The 17,680-nt window shown below is 48.1% G+C and overlaps 1 protein-coding gene across 3 annotated transcripts in view; it reads left to right on the top strand.

The window, feature by feature from the left end:
* l3mbtl2 (L3MBTL histone methyl-lysine binding protein 2) overlaps positions 1–17,680 on the top strand; it is a 176,289-nt gene that overhangs the window by 69,474 nt on the left and 89,135 nt on the right. For 2 of the 3 annotated variants that reach the window (XM_078237601.1, XM_078237602.1), the window contains exons 9-13: positions 794–1,025; positions 4,543–4,622; positions 8,181–8,285; positions 12,294–12,441; positions 14,161–14,240. In XM_078237601.1, coding sequence (XP_078093727.1) covers positions 794–1,025; positions 4,543–4,622; positions 8,181–8,285; positions 12,294–12,441; positions 14,161–14,240 — 645 coding nt within the window. The remainder of the gene's footprint in view (positions 1–793; positions 1,026–4,542; positions 4,623–8,180; positions 8,286–12,293; positions 12,442–14,160; positions 14,241–17,680) is intronic. The other variant, XM_078237603.1, reaches the window with a different exon arrangement.

Genomic DNA, 17,680 nt, shown 5'->3' with positions numbered 1-17,680 from the left:
TGATGGTGGACAGGCTTTGGGGAGTCAGGAGGTGAGTTACTCGCCGCAGTAGTTCTAGCCTCTGACCTGCTCTTGTAGCCACAGTATTGATATGGCGAGTCCAGTTCAGTTCCTGGTCAATAGTAACCCCCAGAATGTTGGTAATAGGTGTTTCAACAGTAGCACTGCCATTGAGTGTTCGGGCGATAGTCAGATTCTCTCTTGTTGGAGATGGTTATTGCCCAGTACTTGCATGGCATGCAGCTTACATGCCAAAGCCTGGATCTTGTTCAGATCTTGCTGCATTTGGACATTTGCTTCAATATCTGAGGAGTCGTGAATGGTGCTGAACATTGAGCAATCATCAGGGAACATCCCCGTTCTGACCTTATGATGGAGGGAAGCTCATTGATGAAGCAGCTGAAGATGGTTGGGCCTTGGACACTCCCCTGAGGGACTCCTGCAGTGATGTCCTGGAGCTGAGATGACTGGTCCTCCATAACCATTTTGGGGGTGCGATGGAGGAGGACTTTAAGTTGGGGGGTGGGGAGGGGGTTCCTGTCAACTGGGCACTGCTGGAAAGTAAGATGGTGAGTGACTTAGAATCCTTACAGTGGTTGTGTCACTCTTGAGAGTTGGATGGGCTGCCAACATTCATTGTTTAAACTCGTAAACCAATGAGGGTTCCGGAAAACCAGTGGAACTTGCAATCTTTTTCAAAAGGTTGTTTGGTGAGGAAGAAGCTTTTTATTTCTATCCCTGGATGAGTTGATGTTGGGGAAGGAATATTTTCTCTCTTTGTTTTCCCGCCCAGATGGTGGAGAGTATGAAATACTCTTTCCGACCGGGGATGAGGGTGGAGGTTGTTGATAAGACGCAGATTTCGCGTACAAGGACCGCGGTTGTGGACACGGTGATTGGTGGACGCCTCAGGCTGCTGTATGAAGACTGTGAGGAGGATGACGATTTCTGGTGTCACATGTGGAGCCCGCTCATTCACTCGGTCGGATGGTCCAAACGCGTGGGACACAAAGTGAAACGCACAGGTGAGCTATTGGAACGTTTACACCTATAGATTGGTTCCTGCAACTCGATTATAGATAAATGATCAGGTGTTCTATTTGAGATCTTCAAGATGATTGAAGGATTTGATTAGACGACTGGGGAGAAACTACTTCCTCTGGTGGTAGGAGGGCAACACGAAGCCTGTGTGGGTTAGGGGGATTGTCCACGCTAAATTGCCCCTTAGTGTCCAAAGATGTGCAGGCTAGATCATAGTATCCCTACAGTGCAGAAGGAGACCATTCGGCCCGTCGAGTCTGCACTGGCCCAGGCCAAGCCCCATTCCCATAACCTCACACATTTACCTTGCTAATCCCCTGACAGTAGGGTCAATTTAGCATGGCCAATCAACCTAACCCGCATATCTTTGGACTGTGGGAGGAAACTGGAGCACCCGGAGGAAACCCACGCAGACACGGGGAGAACGTGCAAATCTCACACAGACAGTGACCCAAGCCGGGAATCGAACCCGGGTCCCTGGTGCTGTGAGGCAGCAGTGCTAACCGCTGTGCCACTGTGTTGCCCTAAGGTTAGGTGGATTAGCTATGGTAAATTACCTCTTAGTGTCCAAAGATGTGTAGGTTAAGTGGATTGGCCATGCTAAGTTGCCCCTTGGTGTCCAAAGATGTGTAGGTTAGGTAGATTGGCCATGCTAAATTGCTCCTTGGTGTCCAAAGATGTGTAGGTTAGGTAGATTGGCCATGCTAAATTGCCCCTTAATGTCCAAAGAAATCATAGAAACCCTACAGTGCAGGAAGAAGCCATTCAGCCCATCGAGTCTGCACCGACCACAATCCCACCCAGGCCCTACCCCCACATCCCTACATATTTTTACCCGCTAATCCCTCTAACCTACACATCTCAGGACACTAAGGGGCGATTTAGCAAGGCCAATCAACCTAACCCGCACATCTTTGGACTGTGGGAGGAAACCGGAGCACCCGGAGGAAACCCACGCAGACAAAGATGTGCAGGTTGGGTGGATTGGCCATGGTAAATTGTCTCTTGGTGTCCAAAGATGTATAAGTTAGGGGTATTGGCCATGGTAAATGTGCGAGGGGGGGATGCTCAGGGGATGATAGAGTTGGGGGGAGGGCTTGGGGGGGATGTTCTTTTGGAGAGCTGGTGCAGACTCGATGGGTCGAATGGCCTCCTTCTGCTCTGTAGGTATTCTATGTGGTGGGGGTGGAGTGCAGAATAACAGGGAACCTTAAACATTAGAGTCCGGTAGTCGATGGGAGTTAAGATGCAAATTAACCGTCATCTAATTGGATGGTGTCCGGTGACCGTTAGAATTAACATTTTAAACTCTTTAACATGTTGCTAAGCCTTAGGGTTTAAAATGTGAAACCTGTCGCACTCCGCTGCCTTCGCCCAGTTCCTCTGTTCTTCCATGGGATGTGGGTGTCGCTGGGCCGGTCCAGCATTTATTACCCATCCCTAATTACCCCTTGAACTGAGTGTCTCACTCGGCCATTTCAGAGGGCAGTTGAGAATCAACTGTGGCTCTGGAGTCACATGTAGGCCAGACCGGGTAAGGACGGCAGATTTCCTTCTCTAAACGGACATTAGTGACCCAGATGGGTTTTTCCAACAATCGATGATAGTTTCCCAATCACCATTACGGAATAGAAAAATTAATATTTACTAAATCTGGAATTGAAATCTAGTTTCAATAACGGTGACCATGAGATTCTTTCTAGATTGTTGTAAAAACCCATCTGGTTCACTAATGTCCCTTTAGGAAAGGAAATCTGCTGTCCTTACCGGGTCTGGCCTACACGTGACTCCAGAGCCATAGCAATGTGGTTCATCGTGAGATCATCAAACCATGGTAACTGCCCTCCAGAGTGGCCTAGCCAGACATTCAGTCTTATACGGGAAGGTAGCTCACCGCCATCTTCTCCAGGGCAATTAGAGACAGGCAGTAAATGTTGGTCTTGTCAGCGATGCCAACGTCCTGTGAACAGATGTGGAAATTACCCATAGATCACATCACTCCTAGCTTGACGGGCTATTAGAGATGGGCAAGAAATGCTTTCCATAGCAACGATGCCCGGATCTCATGAATGAATAACAGAAGGGAGCTCCAGTGAGAAGTGCTTAGTCCTGCCTCTTCCTGAGCTTAAGCCGGTCCACTCATGAAGCCACTGTACTTAGTTGTATCAAAGAAGAACAAAGAACAGTACAGCACAGGAACAGGCCCTTCGGCCCTCCAAGTCTGCGCCGATCATAAAACCGTATGCACTTACGGAGTCCGTATCCTTCCATTCCCATCCTATTCCTGTATTCGTCTCGATGCCCCTTAAATGCCGCTATCGTACCTGCTCCCACCACCTCCCCGGGCAGCGCGTTCCAGACATTCACCACCCTCTGTGCAAAAAACTTGCCTCACGCATCTCCCCTAAACTTTTCCCCACGCACCTTAAACCTATGTCCCCGAGTACTTGACTTTTCTACCCTAGGAAAGAGCATCTGACTATCCACTCTGTCCATGCCACTCATAATCTTGTAAACCTCTATCAGGTCACCCCTCAACCTCCGTTGCTCCAGTGAGAACAAACCGAGTTTATCCAACCTCTCCTCATAGCTAATACCTAATATCCTCTTCAAGATTGTCTGCATTTGGAACGCGAACGAAACTGCCCACCTTCAGGGGTGGCACAGTGGTTAGCACTGCTGCCTCACAGCGTCAGGGACCTGGGTTCGATTCCCAGCTTGGGTCACTGTCTGTGTGGAGTCTGCACGCTCTCCCCGTGTCTGTGTGGGTTTCCTCCGGGTGCTCCAGTTTCCTCCCACAGTCCAAAAGATGTGCTGGTTAGGTGCTTTGGCCATGCTAAATTCTCCCTCAGTGTTACCCGAACAGGCGCCGGAGTGTGGCAACTAGGGGATTTTCACAGCAACTTCATTGCAGTGTTAATGTAAGCATACTTGTGACACTAATAAATAAACTTTCAAATAAACTTTACTTTAATTTTGCCCCTAATTTTGTAAAGTCAAAGCAGCACGGTAGCACAGTGGTTAGCATTGCTGCTTCACAGCTCCAGGGACCCGGGTTCGAATCCCGGCTTGGGTCACTGTCTGTGTGGAGTTTGCACATTCTCCCCGTGTCTGCGTGGGTTTCCTCTGGGTGCTCCGGTTTCCTCCCACAGTCCAAAGATGTGTGGGTTAGGTTGATTGGCCATGCTAAAAATTGCCCCTTAGAGTCCAGAGATGTGTAGTTTAGAGGAATTAGTGGGTAAATATGTAGGGATATGGGGGTAGGGCCTGGGTGGGATTGTGGTCGGTGCAGACTCGATGGGCCGAATGGCCTCTTTCTGAACTGTAGGGATTCTATGATTCTATGAATCTGAGTTTTACAGAGAATGATCATTTGTATTTATCCATTTGAGTTGTGAACATGTCACAGAAAGAGAGGAGAGAAATGGATGCTGTTTGTGAGTCTGGGATTGAAACCTATAATAACTTCAAACTAAAATTTTATCCACTTGTCCTGCCAAGGAGCAGCCAGAGCAGACTTAAGCTCACACCCAACATTTCGGAAAATCTACTGTGATGCTGTCCCCCATCTCTTCAAAAAGGTACGGGACAATATTTTGCATATTCTCTTCACTCTGGGGGTAAGGATATGGCTGGGAAAGTCAGCATTCATTCACCATCCCTCTTTTATTTTGATGGGATGTGGGTGTCGCTGGCTAGACCAGCATTTATTGCCCATCCCTAACTGCCCTCGAACTGAGTGTCTCGCTCGGCCATTTCAGAGGGCAGTTTTAAGAGTCAAGCACATTGCTGTGGCTCTGGAGTCACATGTAGGCCAGACCGGGTAAGGACGGCAGATTTCCTTCCCTAAAGGGACATTAGTGAACCAGATGGGCTTTTTGGAACATCAATGATAGCTTCATGGTCACCATTGCTGAGAGTAGCTTTATATTCCAGATTTTATTAACTGAATTTAACGTCCACCAGCTGTTGTGGTGGGATTCAAGCCCGTGTCCCCAGAGCATTACCCTGGGTCCCTGGATTACTAGTTCATTATCACTATGCCGCCATCTCCACTATCGCCTGTTGCACATTGGCACAATGGCGTGACATAGCCATATTTCAATCAGTAATACCCCAACCATGATACTCTCATCAATGTTGAGATGGTTGGCGGCACGGTGGCACGATGGTTAGCACTGCTGCCTCACAGCGCCAGGGACCCGGGTCCGATTCCCGGCTTGGGTCACTGTCTGTGTGGAATCTGCACGTTCTCCCCGTGTCTGCGTGGGTTTCCTCTGGGTGCTCCGGTTTCCTCCCACAGTCCTAAAGGCGTTCTGGTTAGGTACATTGGCTGTGCTAAATTCTCCCTCAGTGTTACCCGAACAGGTGCCGGAGTGTGGCGACTGGGGGATTTTCACAGTAACTTCATTACAGTGTTAATGTAAGCCTACTTGTGACACTAATAAATAAAATAAATAAAAATAAAGAATTCTTAACACTTGAGCAAGCAATCCAAGACTCCATGTCACATCTACACCAAAACAAATGACATCTTCAATGTACCTGGAATGTCTTGTAGTGATATTGCAACCTGGAATTTTCCTCCGATTAATGTATTTTTTGCTTGGGCAATGCACTGGCAGTGTTAATACTCCTGATAAACTGTGCCTTGAAGGGGGAGTAGTGTATTTGTGCACACATTTTCCCCAGAATGGTGGGTCTCCAATCTCTTCCACAGTGGCAGAGTAGAGAAGCATCAGTCGCCAATAATTAATTATAATTTAGGGCGGCACGGTGGCACAGTGGTTAGCACTGCTGCCCCACAGCGCCAGGGACCCGGGTTCGATTCCGGCCACGGTTCACTGTCTGTGTGGAGTTTGCACATTCTCCCCGTGTCTGCGTGGGTTTCCTCCGGGTGCTCCGATTTCCTCCCACAGTCCAAAAGATGTGCGGGTTGGGTTGATAGGCCGTGCGGAATTGACCCTAGTGTCGGGGAGACAAGCAGGGTAAATGCGTGGGGATACAGGAATAGGGCCTGGGTGGGATTGTGGTCGGTACAGACTTGATGGGCCAAATGGCCTCCTTCTGTACTGTAGGGATTCTATGATACACTTACCTAATTACTCCGTAGGCAAAACCGCCTCATGGTAAACCACCGTTGCACTATCTGGTTATCATTCACTCCGTTGTGGGAGTGGGTGTCATTGGCAAGGCCAAGATTTATTGCCCATCCCTAATTGCCCCTTGAACTGAGGATCTCGCTCAACCATTTCAGGGGGCAGTTAAGACTCAACCACATTGCTGCATGAGTCTGGAGTCAAATGTAGGCCAGACTAAGGATGGCAGATTTCCTTCCCTAAAGTTCATTAATGAACCAGGCGGGTTCTGGTTCAATCGATGTTAGTTTCCCAGTCACCAATTCTGACATTAATTTTCAATTCCAGATTTTATTGATTCAGTTTAAACTCCTCCAGCTGCCCTGGTTTGAACCCGTGTCCCTAGAGCAATAGCCTGGGCCTCCGGATTGCTAGGGCTCTGGTTATCACTGGGCCACAATCTCCTCTCTGACAGCCTGAATCGAGATCAACTAACTCGAAACAAATCTAAACCTAATTTGGGTTCCTGGTTTAGAGAGTTTAGCACCACCCCTGTAATTAATTTAGTCCCTAAATGGTTACGGCAGAATTGTTTTTTTTTCATGCTTTTTGTAAAAATCTTCTTCCGTTGTTCCAGTTTTCCTTTCCAAGATTCCTTTGTGAAAGCTTCCTTCTGTTAATGTGTCAGAGTGTTCGGCAACAGATATCTGTACTGAGGCTAACGGGCGGCACGGTAGCACAGTGGTTAGCACTGCTGCTTCACAGCTCCAGGGACCTGGGTTCGATTCCCAGCTTGGGTCACTGTCTGTGTGGAGTTTGCACATTCTCCTCGTGTCTGCGTGGGTTTCCTCCGGGTGCTCCGGTTTCCTCCCACAGTCCAAAGATGTGCGGGTTAGGTTGATTGGCCATGCTAAAATTGCCCTGAGTGTCCTGGGATGCATAGGTTAGAGGGATTTAGTGGGTAAAATATGTAGGGATATGGGGGGTAGGCCTGGGTGGGATTGTGGTTGGTGCAGACTCGATGGGCCGAATGGCCTCTTTCTGTGCTGTAGGATTTCTAAGATCTAAGAACTCTGTCCATGTGAGTTAGAAGATAGAACAATGAAAATTACAGCACAGGAACAGGCCCTTCAGCCCTCCAAGCCTGCACCAACCATGCTGCCCGACTGAACTAAAACCCCCTACCCTTCCGGGGACCATATCCCTCCATTCCCATCCTATTCATGTATTTGTCAAGATACCCCTTAAAAGTCACAAAAATTGAATTCAACTTCCACCATCTGCTGTGGTGGGATTCGAACCCGGGTCTCAGGGACATTAACTGAGTTTTTGCATTAATAGTCTAGCGATTATACCACTACGCCATCAGCTCCCCTGGTTCTGATGGTTTTGAGTTTCTGTTCAGTGCACTCGCAACAGGCGGCACGGTAGCACAGTGGTTAGCACTGCTGCCTCTCAGCACCAGGGACCCGGGTTCAATTCCTGGCTTGGGTCACCGTCTGTGTGGAATTTGCACTTCTCCCCGTGTCTGCGTGGGTTTCCTCCGGGTGCTCCGGTTTCCTCCCACAGTCCAAAGATGTGCAGGTTAAGTTGATTGGCCATGCTAAATTGACCCTAGTGTCAGAGGGATTGGCAGGGTAAATATGTGGGGTTACGGGGATAGGACCTGGATGGGATTGCGGTTGGTGCAGACTCGATGGGCTGAATGGCCTCCTTCTGCACTGTAGGATTCTATGATTCTATGATCCTCGAAATGAGTGACAGTGCAGTGATTTGTAGAGCGTTATCACTGAGCCAAGGCTGACACACACGGTGAGAGCATTTGGATGTAGTGTGGAGGTCGGTTTAGTGAAGGAACTGGGTGAGTGAGTGTTAGAAACACAGAGTGGGCCATTCAGCGTCAGTGATAGAGACAGACGTGGAGACGTGAAGGAAGCGGACCCATTCACAGAGAAACGGGAACCCAGGTCCGCCCCTCTGTTTCTGTTCTTGCACTGTCCTAGCTTTGTTTCTTTCTGTAAGAAATGAATGTTTGCCAAACTGAGCCTTTCTGATCTCTAGGTCCGAGCAGTTTATGCCAATGATGATTGGTTTGAGGAGGGGATGAAACTGGAGGCTATCGATCCACTGAACTTATCCACCATCTGTGTCGCCAGCGTCCAAAAGGTAAGGAGTGCCTTTGCTTTTGCTTATTTTCAGGGGGCAGTTAAGAGTCAACCACATTGCTGCATGAGTCTGGAGTCAAGTGTAGGCCAGACTGAGTAAGGATGGCAGATTTCCTTCCCTAAAGTTCATTAATGAACCAGGCGGGGGCGGGTTCTGGTTCAATCGATGTTAGTTTCCCAGTCACCAATTCTGAAATTAATTTTCAATTCCAGATTTTATTGATTCAGTTTAAACTCCTCCAGCTGCCATGGTTTGAACCCGTGTCCCCAGAGCAATAACCTGGGCCTCTGGATTGGTAGGCCTCTAGTTATCACTGAATCGAGATCAACTAACTCAAAACAAATCAAAACCTAATTTGGGTTCCTGGTTTAGAGAGTTTCGTACCACCCCTGTAATTAATTTAGTCCCTAAATGGTTACGGCAGAATTAGTTTTTCTCATGCTTTTTGTAAAAATCTTCTTCCGTTGTTCCAGTTTTCCTTTCCAACATTCCTTTGTGAAAGCTTCCTTCTGTTAATGTGTCAGAGTGTGAGGCAACAGATACCTGTACTGAGGCTAACTCTGTCCATGTGAGTTAGAAGATAGAACAATATATCAATATAAATATTTATTATAGGGGTGGCACAGTGGTTGGCACTGCTGCCTCACAGCGCCAGGGACCCGGGTTCGATTCCCAGCTTGGGTCACTGTCTGTGTGGAGTCTGCACGTTCTCCCCGTGTCTGCGTGGGTTTCCTCCGGGTGCTCCGGTTTTCTCCCACAGTCCAAAGGACGTGCTGATTAGGTGCGTTGGCCATGCTAAATTGTCCCTCGGTGTACCCGAACAGGTGCCGGAGTGTGGCAACTAGGGGATTTTCAGTGACTTCATTGCAGTGTTAATGTAAGCCTAATTGTAACTAATAAAATTAACTTTGGACCTTACACTTTAACTTTATTTGACACTGTATTCGGGAGTATTCATCCTCGTGTGTGTGCTTGCGTCCCCCGTGTGCACACTCACCCCCATGTGCTTGTTCTTATCTGTGTGCACACTTGCCCCATGTGCACACTTGTACCTATGTACATAAGATGCCCCCAGACATTGCTTTGATGGCTTGACTTTCAGAAAGTGCAATCTTCAACTGGAGATGAACAGATAAAGAGCAATGAAATCAGTTGTATCCCTCCGGCTGGCTCAGTGATTATCATCACTCCCCGGTATGATACTGAGGTGAGCCCCGAGCATTCATGTTGGAACGCTGCTCCACTGAAGTGCCTGCTGTTTGAGACGCTGTTACTTACTGGGGACAGATTGGGGAATTATTCTTGTGTGAGTAAGAACTGGTTTCCACAGGGGTGTGGGGGTGGGGGTGAGGGGAGTCTGTACCAGTGCTCGATGGTTTTGTGTATAAAGGAAAAGAAAGACTCAAGATTTATCCTTTACCCAATGCAGGAGAAGTGAATTTAGCACAGAATACTCGCAGATAGACCCTGCTTTAATTCTTTCATCTACACTGAGGGAGCAAATGGCAGCGTTCCCAGAACAGACTTTCCCAGTGGTCTTGGTGCTCCTGGGTTTAGGAGGGGCAAAACTCTAGCATTCTGTCTGATAATTGGGACATTTTTACTACATCAAGGATGCTGCATGAATGCAGGGTTTTTAAAGATTCCTTCTTAGAACATAGAACATTACAGCGCAGTACAGGCCCTTCGGCCCTTGATGTTGCGCCGACCAGAGGAACCAATCTAAAGCCCATCTAATCTACACTATTCCAATATCATCCATATGTTTATCCAATAACCATTTGAATGCTCTTAATGCTGACGAGTCCACTACTGCTGCAGGCAGGGAATTCCACGCCCTTACTACTCTCTGAGTAAAGAACCTACCTCTAACATCTGTCCTATATCTCTCACCCCTCAATTTAAAGCTATGTCCCCTCATGCTAGCCATCACCATCTTGGGGTACAGGCGTTGCTGTCAAGCCCAGCACTTTCTAACCCCCCCAAATCATAGAATTCCTACAGTACAGAAGGAGGCCCATCCCAGCTGCACTGACAACAATTCCACCCAAGCCCTATCCCACGTATTTACACTGCTAATCCCCCTGCCACTAAGGGGTAATTTAGCACGGCCAATCCACCTAACCAGCATGTCTTTCGCACTGTGGGAGGAAACCCACGCAGACACGGGGAGAATGTGCAAACTCCACACAGACAGTGACCCGAGCCGGGAATTGAACCCGGGTCCCTGGCGCTGTGAGGCAGCAATGCTAGCCACTGTGCCACCATGCTGCCCTGTTTACCAGCCTAGTCACATTACCACTGCACCACCCTCATTGTGATACCCTCCTGAAGCAACATGCGGCAAGTCATAACGCGATTAATTTTGACCGTATTAAAAAGAGAAACAGCTCGAAATACACAGCAGGTCGGACAGCAATGGCGGAGAGAAACAAGAGTTCACACTTCCGTTCCGCTTCTGTGACTTTTCATTGCAACTGGGAAAAGTTGGAAATTAAATTGGCTTAGAGCGTGTGAAGTAGCGGCAAGAATTAAAGGGAACGTCTGTGATAGGGGGGGGAGGGCAGCAGAGGTTAAATAACAATAAGGTTTCTTGCCACAAAAGCTAAAGGGTGTGTGAATAGGACAAGTAAAGAAACTACAAGGTGTGCTTAGATGAGGTGTGAATGGCGGGGCAGTGGACACCTTAAAGTTTTTAAAGTTTATTTATTAGTGTCACAAGTCGGCTTACATTAACACTGCAATGAAGTTGCTGTGAAAATCCCCCAGTCGCGCCACACTGGCGCTTGTTCGGGTAACACTGAGGGAGAATTTAGCACGGCCAATGCACCCTAACCAGCACGTCTTTTGGACTGTGGGAAGAAACCGGAGCACCCGGAGGAAACCCACACAGACACGGGGAGAATGTGCAGACTCCACACAGACAGTGACCCAAGCCAGGAATCGAAGCCGGGTCTCTGGCGCTGTGAGGCAGCAGTGCTAACCACTGTGCCACCATATAAATAAAAGCAAAAGACTGGGGATGCTGGAATCTGAAATCAAAAGAGAAAACGCTGGAAAATCTATGCCGCCGTGTCGCGAATGCAAAGGAAAGGGACTAAGAAAGGAACTATTGAGGGCCAGCAAAGAACAAAATTGAAAAATTAGTGCAGCGGGGTGGGAGAATCACGGCCCAAAGGGTGGAACTTTCCCGACCTGTCCACCATGGGCATCGCAGTGGGCGGGACACGGACTATTCAAATATTATCAGCCTTCTTGACTTTTCCTGCTGTTTGCAAGTGTGTGTGTGCACAAATAGGTCCCTTTGCTCCTATATATCCCCTTTAAGATTGTAACCTTTAGTTTATATTTCTCTTGCTTCCCTGCATTAAATTTCACTGTAATATCTCTATCTGTTTCACCAGTCCTCCTGAAGTCCGTGACAATCCTCCGCACTGTTTACTGGATTTCTGAATTTTGTATCATCTGCAAACTGTGAAATTGTGTGTCCCCAAATGTGGGACATTAACCTAAATTTTAAAAAAAAAGAACCATCCTAACAGCTACCCTTTGCGAGTCACTCACCCACTGTACACTTCCCTCACATCTGAAAACAACTATTACACTTTGTTGTATATTGGGGCTATGCAGAGATGACACTGGTCTCTAGATGTGTAACCGATTTAATTCACAGTGCTTTAGAATGTCTGCTCCACACTTGCAACTTGGCTTTCCAGTTCTTTCCACAGTTGGTTTACTTTCCCCAGAGTCCACACCCAGTCTGAACCAATCGAGCTTCAGTAGCGATCAGACCGTCCTATTCAAACACAGAACAATGGATGGGTACGACACTTTGTGCCTTGCCTTTTTTAATCCGATTGGCTTCCAGCGGGTCCGATATTTAATTGGAGAAAATCAGCCAATAGCGGATGACGGGCCAGCAAAGTAATTTGAGGCAGACATCAAGTGTCGCACAAGAGCAGCGGAGGTGATGGATTTGTTTTTTTTTTGTCTCCTGTGGAATGGCAGGTGTTGTTGGATGGGTATCTGATGATTGGCATTGACGGGTGTGAGGCAGCCGATGGCACTGACTGGTTCTGTTACCACGCTTCCTCCTGTAGCATCTTCCCGGTGGGATTCTGTAAGAAGAATGACATTGAATTGACACCTCCTCGAGGTAGGTCACCCGCCGGAACTCAAACTACTTTGATTTTCAATCTAACTTGAGGAAGAGCTGGCAGTAAAGCCATGGATACCAACCTGGAAGTAGCCCCCTCAGTGTGATTGTCGAGCGTGCGTTGCGTTGACTGGATTTGGAACTTTAAGATTGGCCTTTTTTGGGTTTATATTTTTCCGCCTTTTTTCCTCTTGTTCTTCCAACACTCTCCCCTTTCCTGGTGGGATGTTGGCTAAGGCACAGTGCCAATGGTGCCCGCTCCTCTCTGCCATCTCACCCAAGTTGCTCTGAACACACGCGCCAAGGTGGTGTGCAGCAGCGGGCATCATTATTTGACCCCAGAGGCTTGACCGCTCCATGCGTGTGTATGAATCCCCTCACATTCCCACCTCATTCCCGCAGGAGGCCCTGGACTCCCAGTGGAATCCCGGGAAACATCCCTTCGCTCGTTGCGAGGGTCTCCCATCGCACCTGACCCTCTGCGTAAAATCAGCGCCAATTGGAGCGCCAAACCAGGACAGCTTCAGAGAATCCTGAAAGTGCAGAGGAGGCCATTCGGCCCATAGAGTCTGTACCTTCCCTCTGAAATAGCACCCTACCCATCGAGACACCCCGCCCCCAAGGACATCTATGGCAGGATTTTCCAGTCTCGCTCATCCGGAAACCTACAATGGCGCTCCCCAGAGGGTCACATGGCACTGCCTGAGTGCCCAGGGGCACTGCCCAGGCATGTCCCTCACCACCCAGGGGGTATACTGACCCGTGCACCCCCGGCATGGTCACCCCGACTGGTTTTTGTTTTTTTGAAACCCACGGTGATTCTCGGTGGCGTGTGTTACGCCCACTGGCTGGGATGATACGGTGAGGGCAGAAGCAGTGACATCAGGCCGCCTAATGCGATGTTAATTTATGCAAATCAGAACCTGATTATGTCACTGGGCAGAGCGGGAAGATCTCTCCAGAGCAAATCCAAATTCCCTGTTTGGCCTCTCGTGAGATTGAGTGGCAATTATGGGATTGGCGCTCACAGTCAGCGCGGCCGTTAAACCGCCGCCCAATATCTCCAGTTCCCCAGCTCAGTAAAGCCCACCTTCTGTTTTATAATCTTGCCTTTCCAGTTGTTAACCTCTTAAACCAACAAGACTCCACCCTGACGAGCCTAAAACTGCGTTTATTCAGTTTTCTACAGTTAAGCTTTCATTTGTAAGACCAAAAACACTTGCGCCGTGTACTGAATACTCACGGCAGTAGACGGTGAAAGGGTAATTTGATGAAGTCTTGGAAAGTGATTGACGGGTGTTGGAGACGGACGTGGTGGCACAGTGGTTAGCGCTGCTGCCTCTCAGCGCCAGGGACCCGGGTTCAATTCCCAACTTGGGTCACTGTCTGTGTGGAGTTTGCACGTTTCCTCCCCGTGTCTGCGTGGGTTTCCTCCGGGGGCTCCGGTTTCCTCCCACAGTCCAAAAGATGTGCGGGCTAGGTAGATTGGCCATGCTTGTGTCGCGGGATTAGCAGGGTAAATATGTGGGGTTACGGGGATAGGGACTGGGTGGGATTGTGGTTAGTATAGACTCAATGGGCCGAATGGCCTCCTTCTGCACTGGAGGGATTCTATGATAAATGAGAACCTTGCCCGAGAGTCTCCATCGTACCTCGTTCTCCTCAAGTCTGTCAGAAGGTTGTGCCCTTCCCACGAGCTCCTCTACTTTCTGATTCCAGGCTGGGAGAAGTGCTTTGACTGGGAAGCGTATTTGAGCGAGACTGGTACCATGGCCGCTCCTGCCAGTCTGTTCATTCGGGTGAGTGACCACACCTTCCTCCATGATTTTCTAACAGTGACCACTTCAGATACAGAAGACCTGTGAGGCGCTTTGTTAATGTGTCCCCGCTCTCTCTCTCTCCCTGCACCATCGATACTGAGCCTGAATTGTGGGACATGCCCCACCTCTCCGCTGGCTTCAATCCGTTAACTGAATGTGAGGCAGCTTGGAAACATCCCAGCTCTGACGAAGGGTCATCCAGAATCGAAACATTGGCTCTATTCTCTCCCCACAGATGCTTTTTGATTTGATTTATTATTGTCACATGTATTAACATACAGTGAAAAGTATTGTTTCTTGCACGCTATACAGACAAAGCATACCGTTCAGAGAGAAGGAAAGGAGTGCAGAATGCAGTGTTACAGTCATAGCTAGGGTGTAGAGAAAGATCAACTTACTGCAAGGTAGGTCCATTCAAAAGTCTGACAGCAGCAGGGAAGAAGCTGTTCTTGAGTCGGTTGGTACGTGACCTCAGACTTCTGTATCTTTTCCCCGATGGAAGAAGGTGGAAGAGAGAATGTCCGGGGTGCGGGGGGTCCTTAATTATGCTGGCTGCTTTGCCGAGGCAGTGGGAAGCGTAGACAGAGTCAATGGATGGGAGGCTGGTTTGCGTGATGGATTGGGCTACATTCAAGTCCTTTTGTAGTTCCTTGCGGTTTTGGGCAGAGCAGGAGCTATACCAAGCTGTGATACAACCAGAAAGAATGCTTTCTATGGTGCATCTGTAAAAGTTGGTGAGAATTGTAGCTGACATGCCAAATTTCCTTAGTCTTTTGAGAAAGTAGAGGCGTTGGTGGGCTTTCTTAACTATAGTGTCGGCATGGGGGGACCAGGACAGGTTGATGGTGATCTGGACACCTAAAAACCTGAAGCTCTCGACCCTTCTCTACTACTTCCCCGTTGATGTAGACAAGGGCATGTTCTCCACTACGCTTCCTGAAGTCAATGACAATCGCCTTTGTTTTGTTGACATTGAGGGAGAGATTATTGTTGCCGCACCAGTTCACCAGATTCTCTATCTCATTCCTGTACTCTGTCTCGTCATTGTTTGAGATCCGACCCACTACGGTGGTGTCATCAGCAAACCTGGAAATCGAGTTGGAGGGGAATTTGGCCGCACAGTCATAGGTGTATAAGGAGTATAGTAGGGGGCTGAGAACACAGCCTTGTGGGGCACCAGTGTTGAGGGTGATCGTGGAGGAGGTGTTGTTGCCTATCCTTACTGATTGTGGTCTGTGGGGTTGGGAAGTTCAGCATCCAGTCGCAAAGGGAGAAGCTGAGGCCCAGGCCACGGAGTTTGGAGACGGGTTTCGTGGGAATAATGGTGTTGGAGGCTGAGCTGTAGTCAATAAATAGGAGTCTGACATAGGTGTTATCTAGGTGTTCCAGGATTGAGTGCAGGGCCAGGGAGATGGCGTCTGCTGTGGATCTGTTGCGGCGATAGGCAAACGTAGTGGATCCAGGCGGTCCGGGAGGCTGGAATTGATTCGTGCCCTGACTAACCTTTCGAAGTACTTCATAATGATGGATGTCAGAGCCACGAATGAATTAACAAAAAACTTGCTGAGATTTTCCAGCACTTTCTGTTTTTGTTTCAGATTCCAGCAGCCCCAATATTTTATCCCATGAATATAGGTTTTCTTCTCATAGGTTGTGTTCACTGAAGTTGGATATATTTTAGTGTCAGAGCAGACAAAGAAATGTACAAGAAAATCAACAGCGTAGTTTGAACAGAGGTGAGAAAGGTTTTGACTGTGGAAGCACCAAAGTCCAGTCAGAAACTGGGTTTGATCTTCCCGCATCTTCCCCAAAAAGCCCCATAATTATATCGTGAGCACCTCCTCACACACATGCCAAACCATTCCTTTATCCCCCTTCCAAAGTCTGATTTGATTTGATTTATTATTGTCACATGTATTAATATAGAGTGAAAAGTATTGTTTCTTGCGCGCTCTACAAGCAAAGCATACTGTTCATAGAGAAGGAAAGGAGAGAGTGCAGAATGTAGTGTTACAGTCATAGCTAGGGTGTAGAGAAAGATCAACTTAATGCAAGGTAAGTCCATTCAAAAGTCTGACAGCAGCAGGGAAGAAGCTGTTCTTGAGTCGGTTGGGACGTGACCTCAGACTTTTGTATCTTTTTCCCGACGGAAGAAGGTGGAAGAGAGAATGTGTGGGGTCCTTAATTATGCTGGCTGCTTATTTAATAATGGATTCAATAATAATTCGATTTCCTAGATTCCCCCTTTTCCACCCACCCCCCCATATCCCTTGATCCCTTTCCCTGAGAGCTAGATCTAATTTCTTCTTGAAATCTCACAACGTTTTGGCCTCAACATTATCAGACCCGATAACATATTTTAAATTAAATTCGATGGGTTTCAGTTTCCCATTTAATGGTGATCATTCGTTAATTATGGAATCATAGAATCCTACAGTGTAGAAGGAGGCCATTCAGCCCATCGAGACTGCACCGACTCTCTGAAAGAGCATCTTACCCAGGCCCAGAGGGACGCTGTTGTGTTTCTGGGAGGAAAGTGTGTGAAATAGGTTGGACAAGGTGGAGGGCTCTGCCAACCACGGTGCAGGGCTGGGGAGGGGAGGGGGGGATCCCCAGTTGAGGCGATAGGATAAGGTATTGGAAGGGCTAGTATGAAACGTTGCATTGTCCAAACAGATGTGATGGCGATACTGGGAGAATGGGATAGAATCCTTCCAGGATGCAGGGTGTGTGGGAGTGTGGTCAAGGTCGATGATGGGAGTTAGTGATGTTCTCATAAATATTGGCCTATTGCAGGGAAGAGTTGGAAGGGAAGATGAGTGTTGGGGAAATTGGAAGCCCAAGTTGATGACATTTTCCAGTTCGAGGGGGATCTGCCTACTGAGGTAATATGGGCTCAAGTTAGAAATAGGAAAGGAGCGGTCACGTTGTTAGGAATTTTCGATAGGCCCCCAAATAGTAATAGAGATGTGGAGGAAGAAATTGCAAAGCAGATTATGGATATGTGTAGGGGCCACAGGGTAGTTGTCATGGGTGACTTTAACTTTCCAAATATTGATTGGAACCTTTATAGGTCGAATAGTTCGGATGGGGCAGTTTTTGTGCAGTGTGTGCAGGAGGGTTTCCTGACACAATATGTGGATAGGCCGACAAGAGGTGGAGCCACATTGGACTTGGTACTGGGAAATGAACCGGGCCAAGTGTTAGATTTGGTTGTGGGAGAGCACTTTGGAAATAGCGACCACAATTCGGTGTCTTTCATTATTGCAATGGAGAGGGATAGGGCCTTACGGCAAGACAAGGTTTATAATTGGGGGAGAGGTAATTATGATGCGATTAGGCAAGAATTAGGGAGCATAAGATGGGAACAGAAACTGTCAAGGAAAGGCATTAATGAAAAGTGGAGCTTGTTCAAGGAA

The sequence above is a fragment of the Mustelus asterias genome, chromosome 21, assembly GCF_964213995.1.
Source record: "Mustelus asterias chromosome 21, sMusAst1.hap1.1, whole genome shotgun sequence".
Lineage (NCBI taxonomy): Eukaryota > Metazoa > Chordata > Chondrichthyes > Carcharhiniformes > Triakidae > Mustelus > Mustelus asterias.
This window is presented reverse-complemented; position numbering and strand designations above follow the sequence as displayed.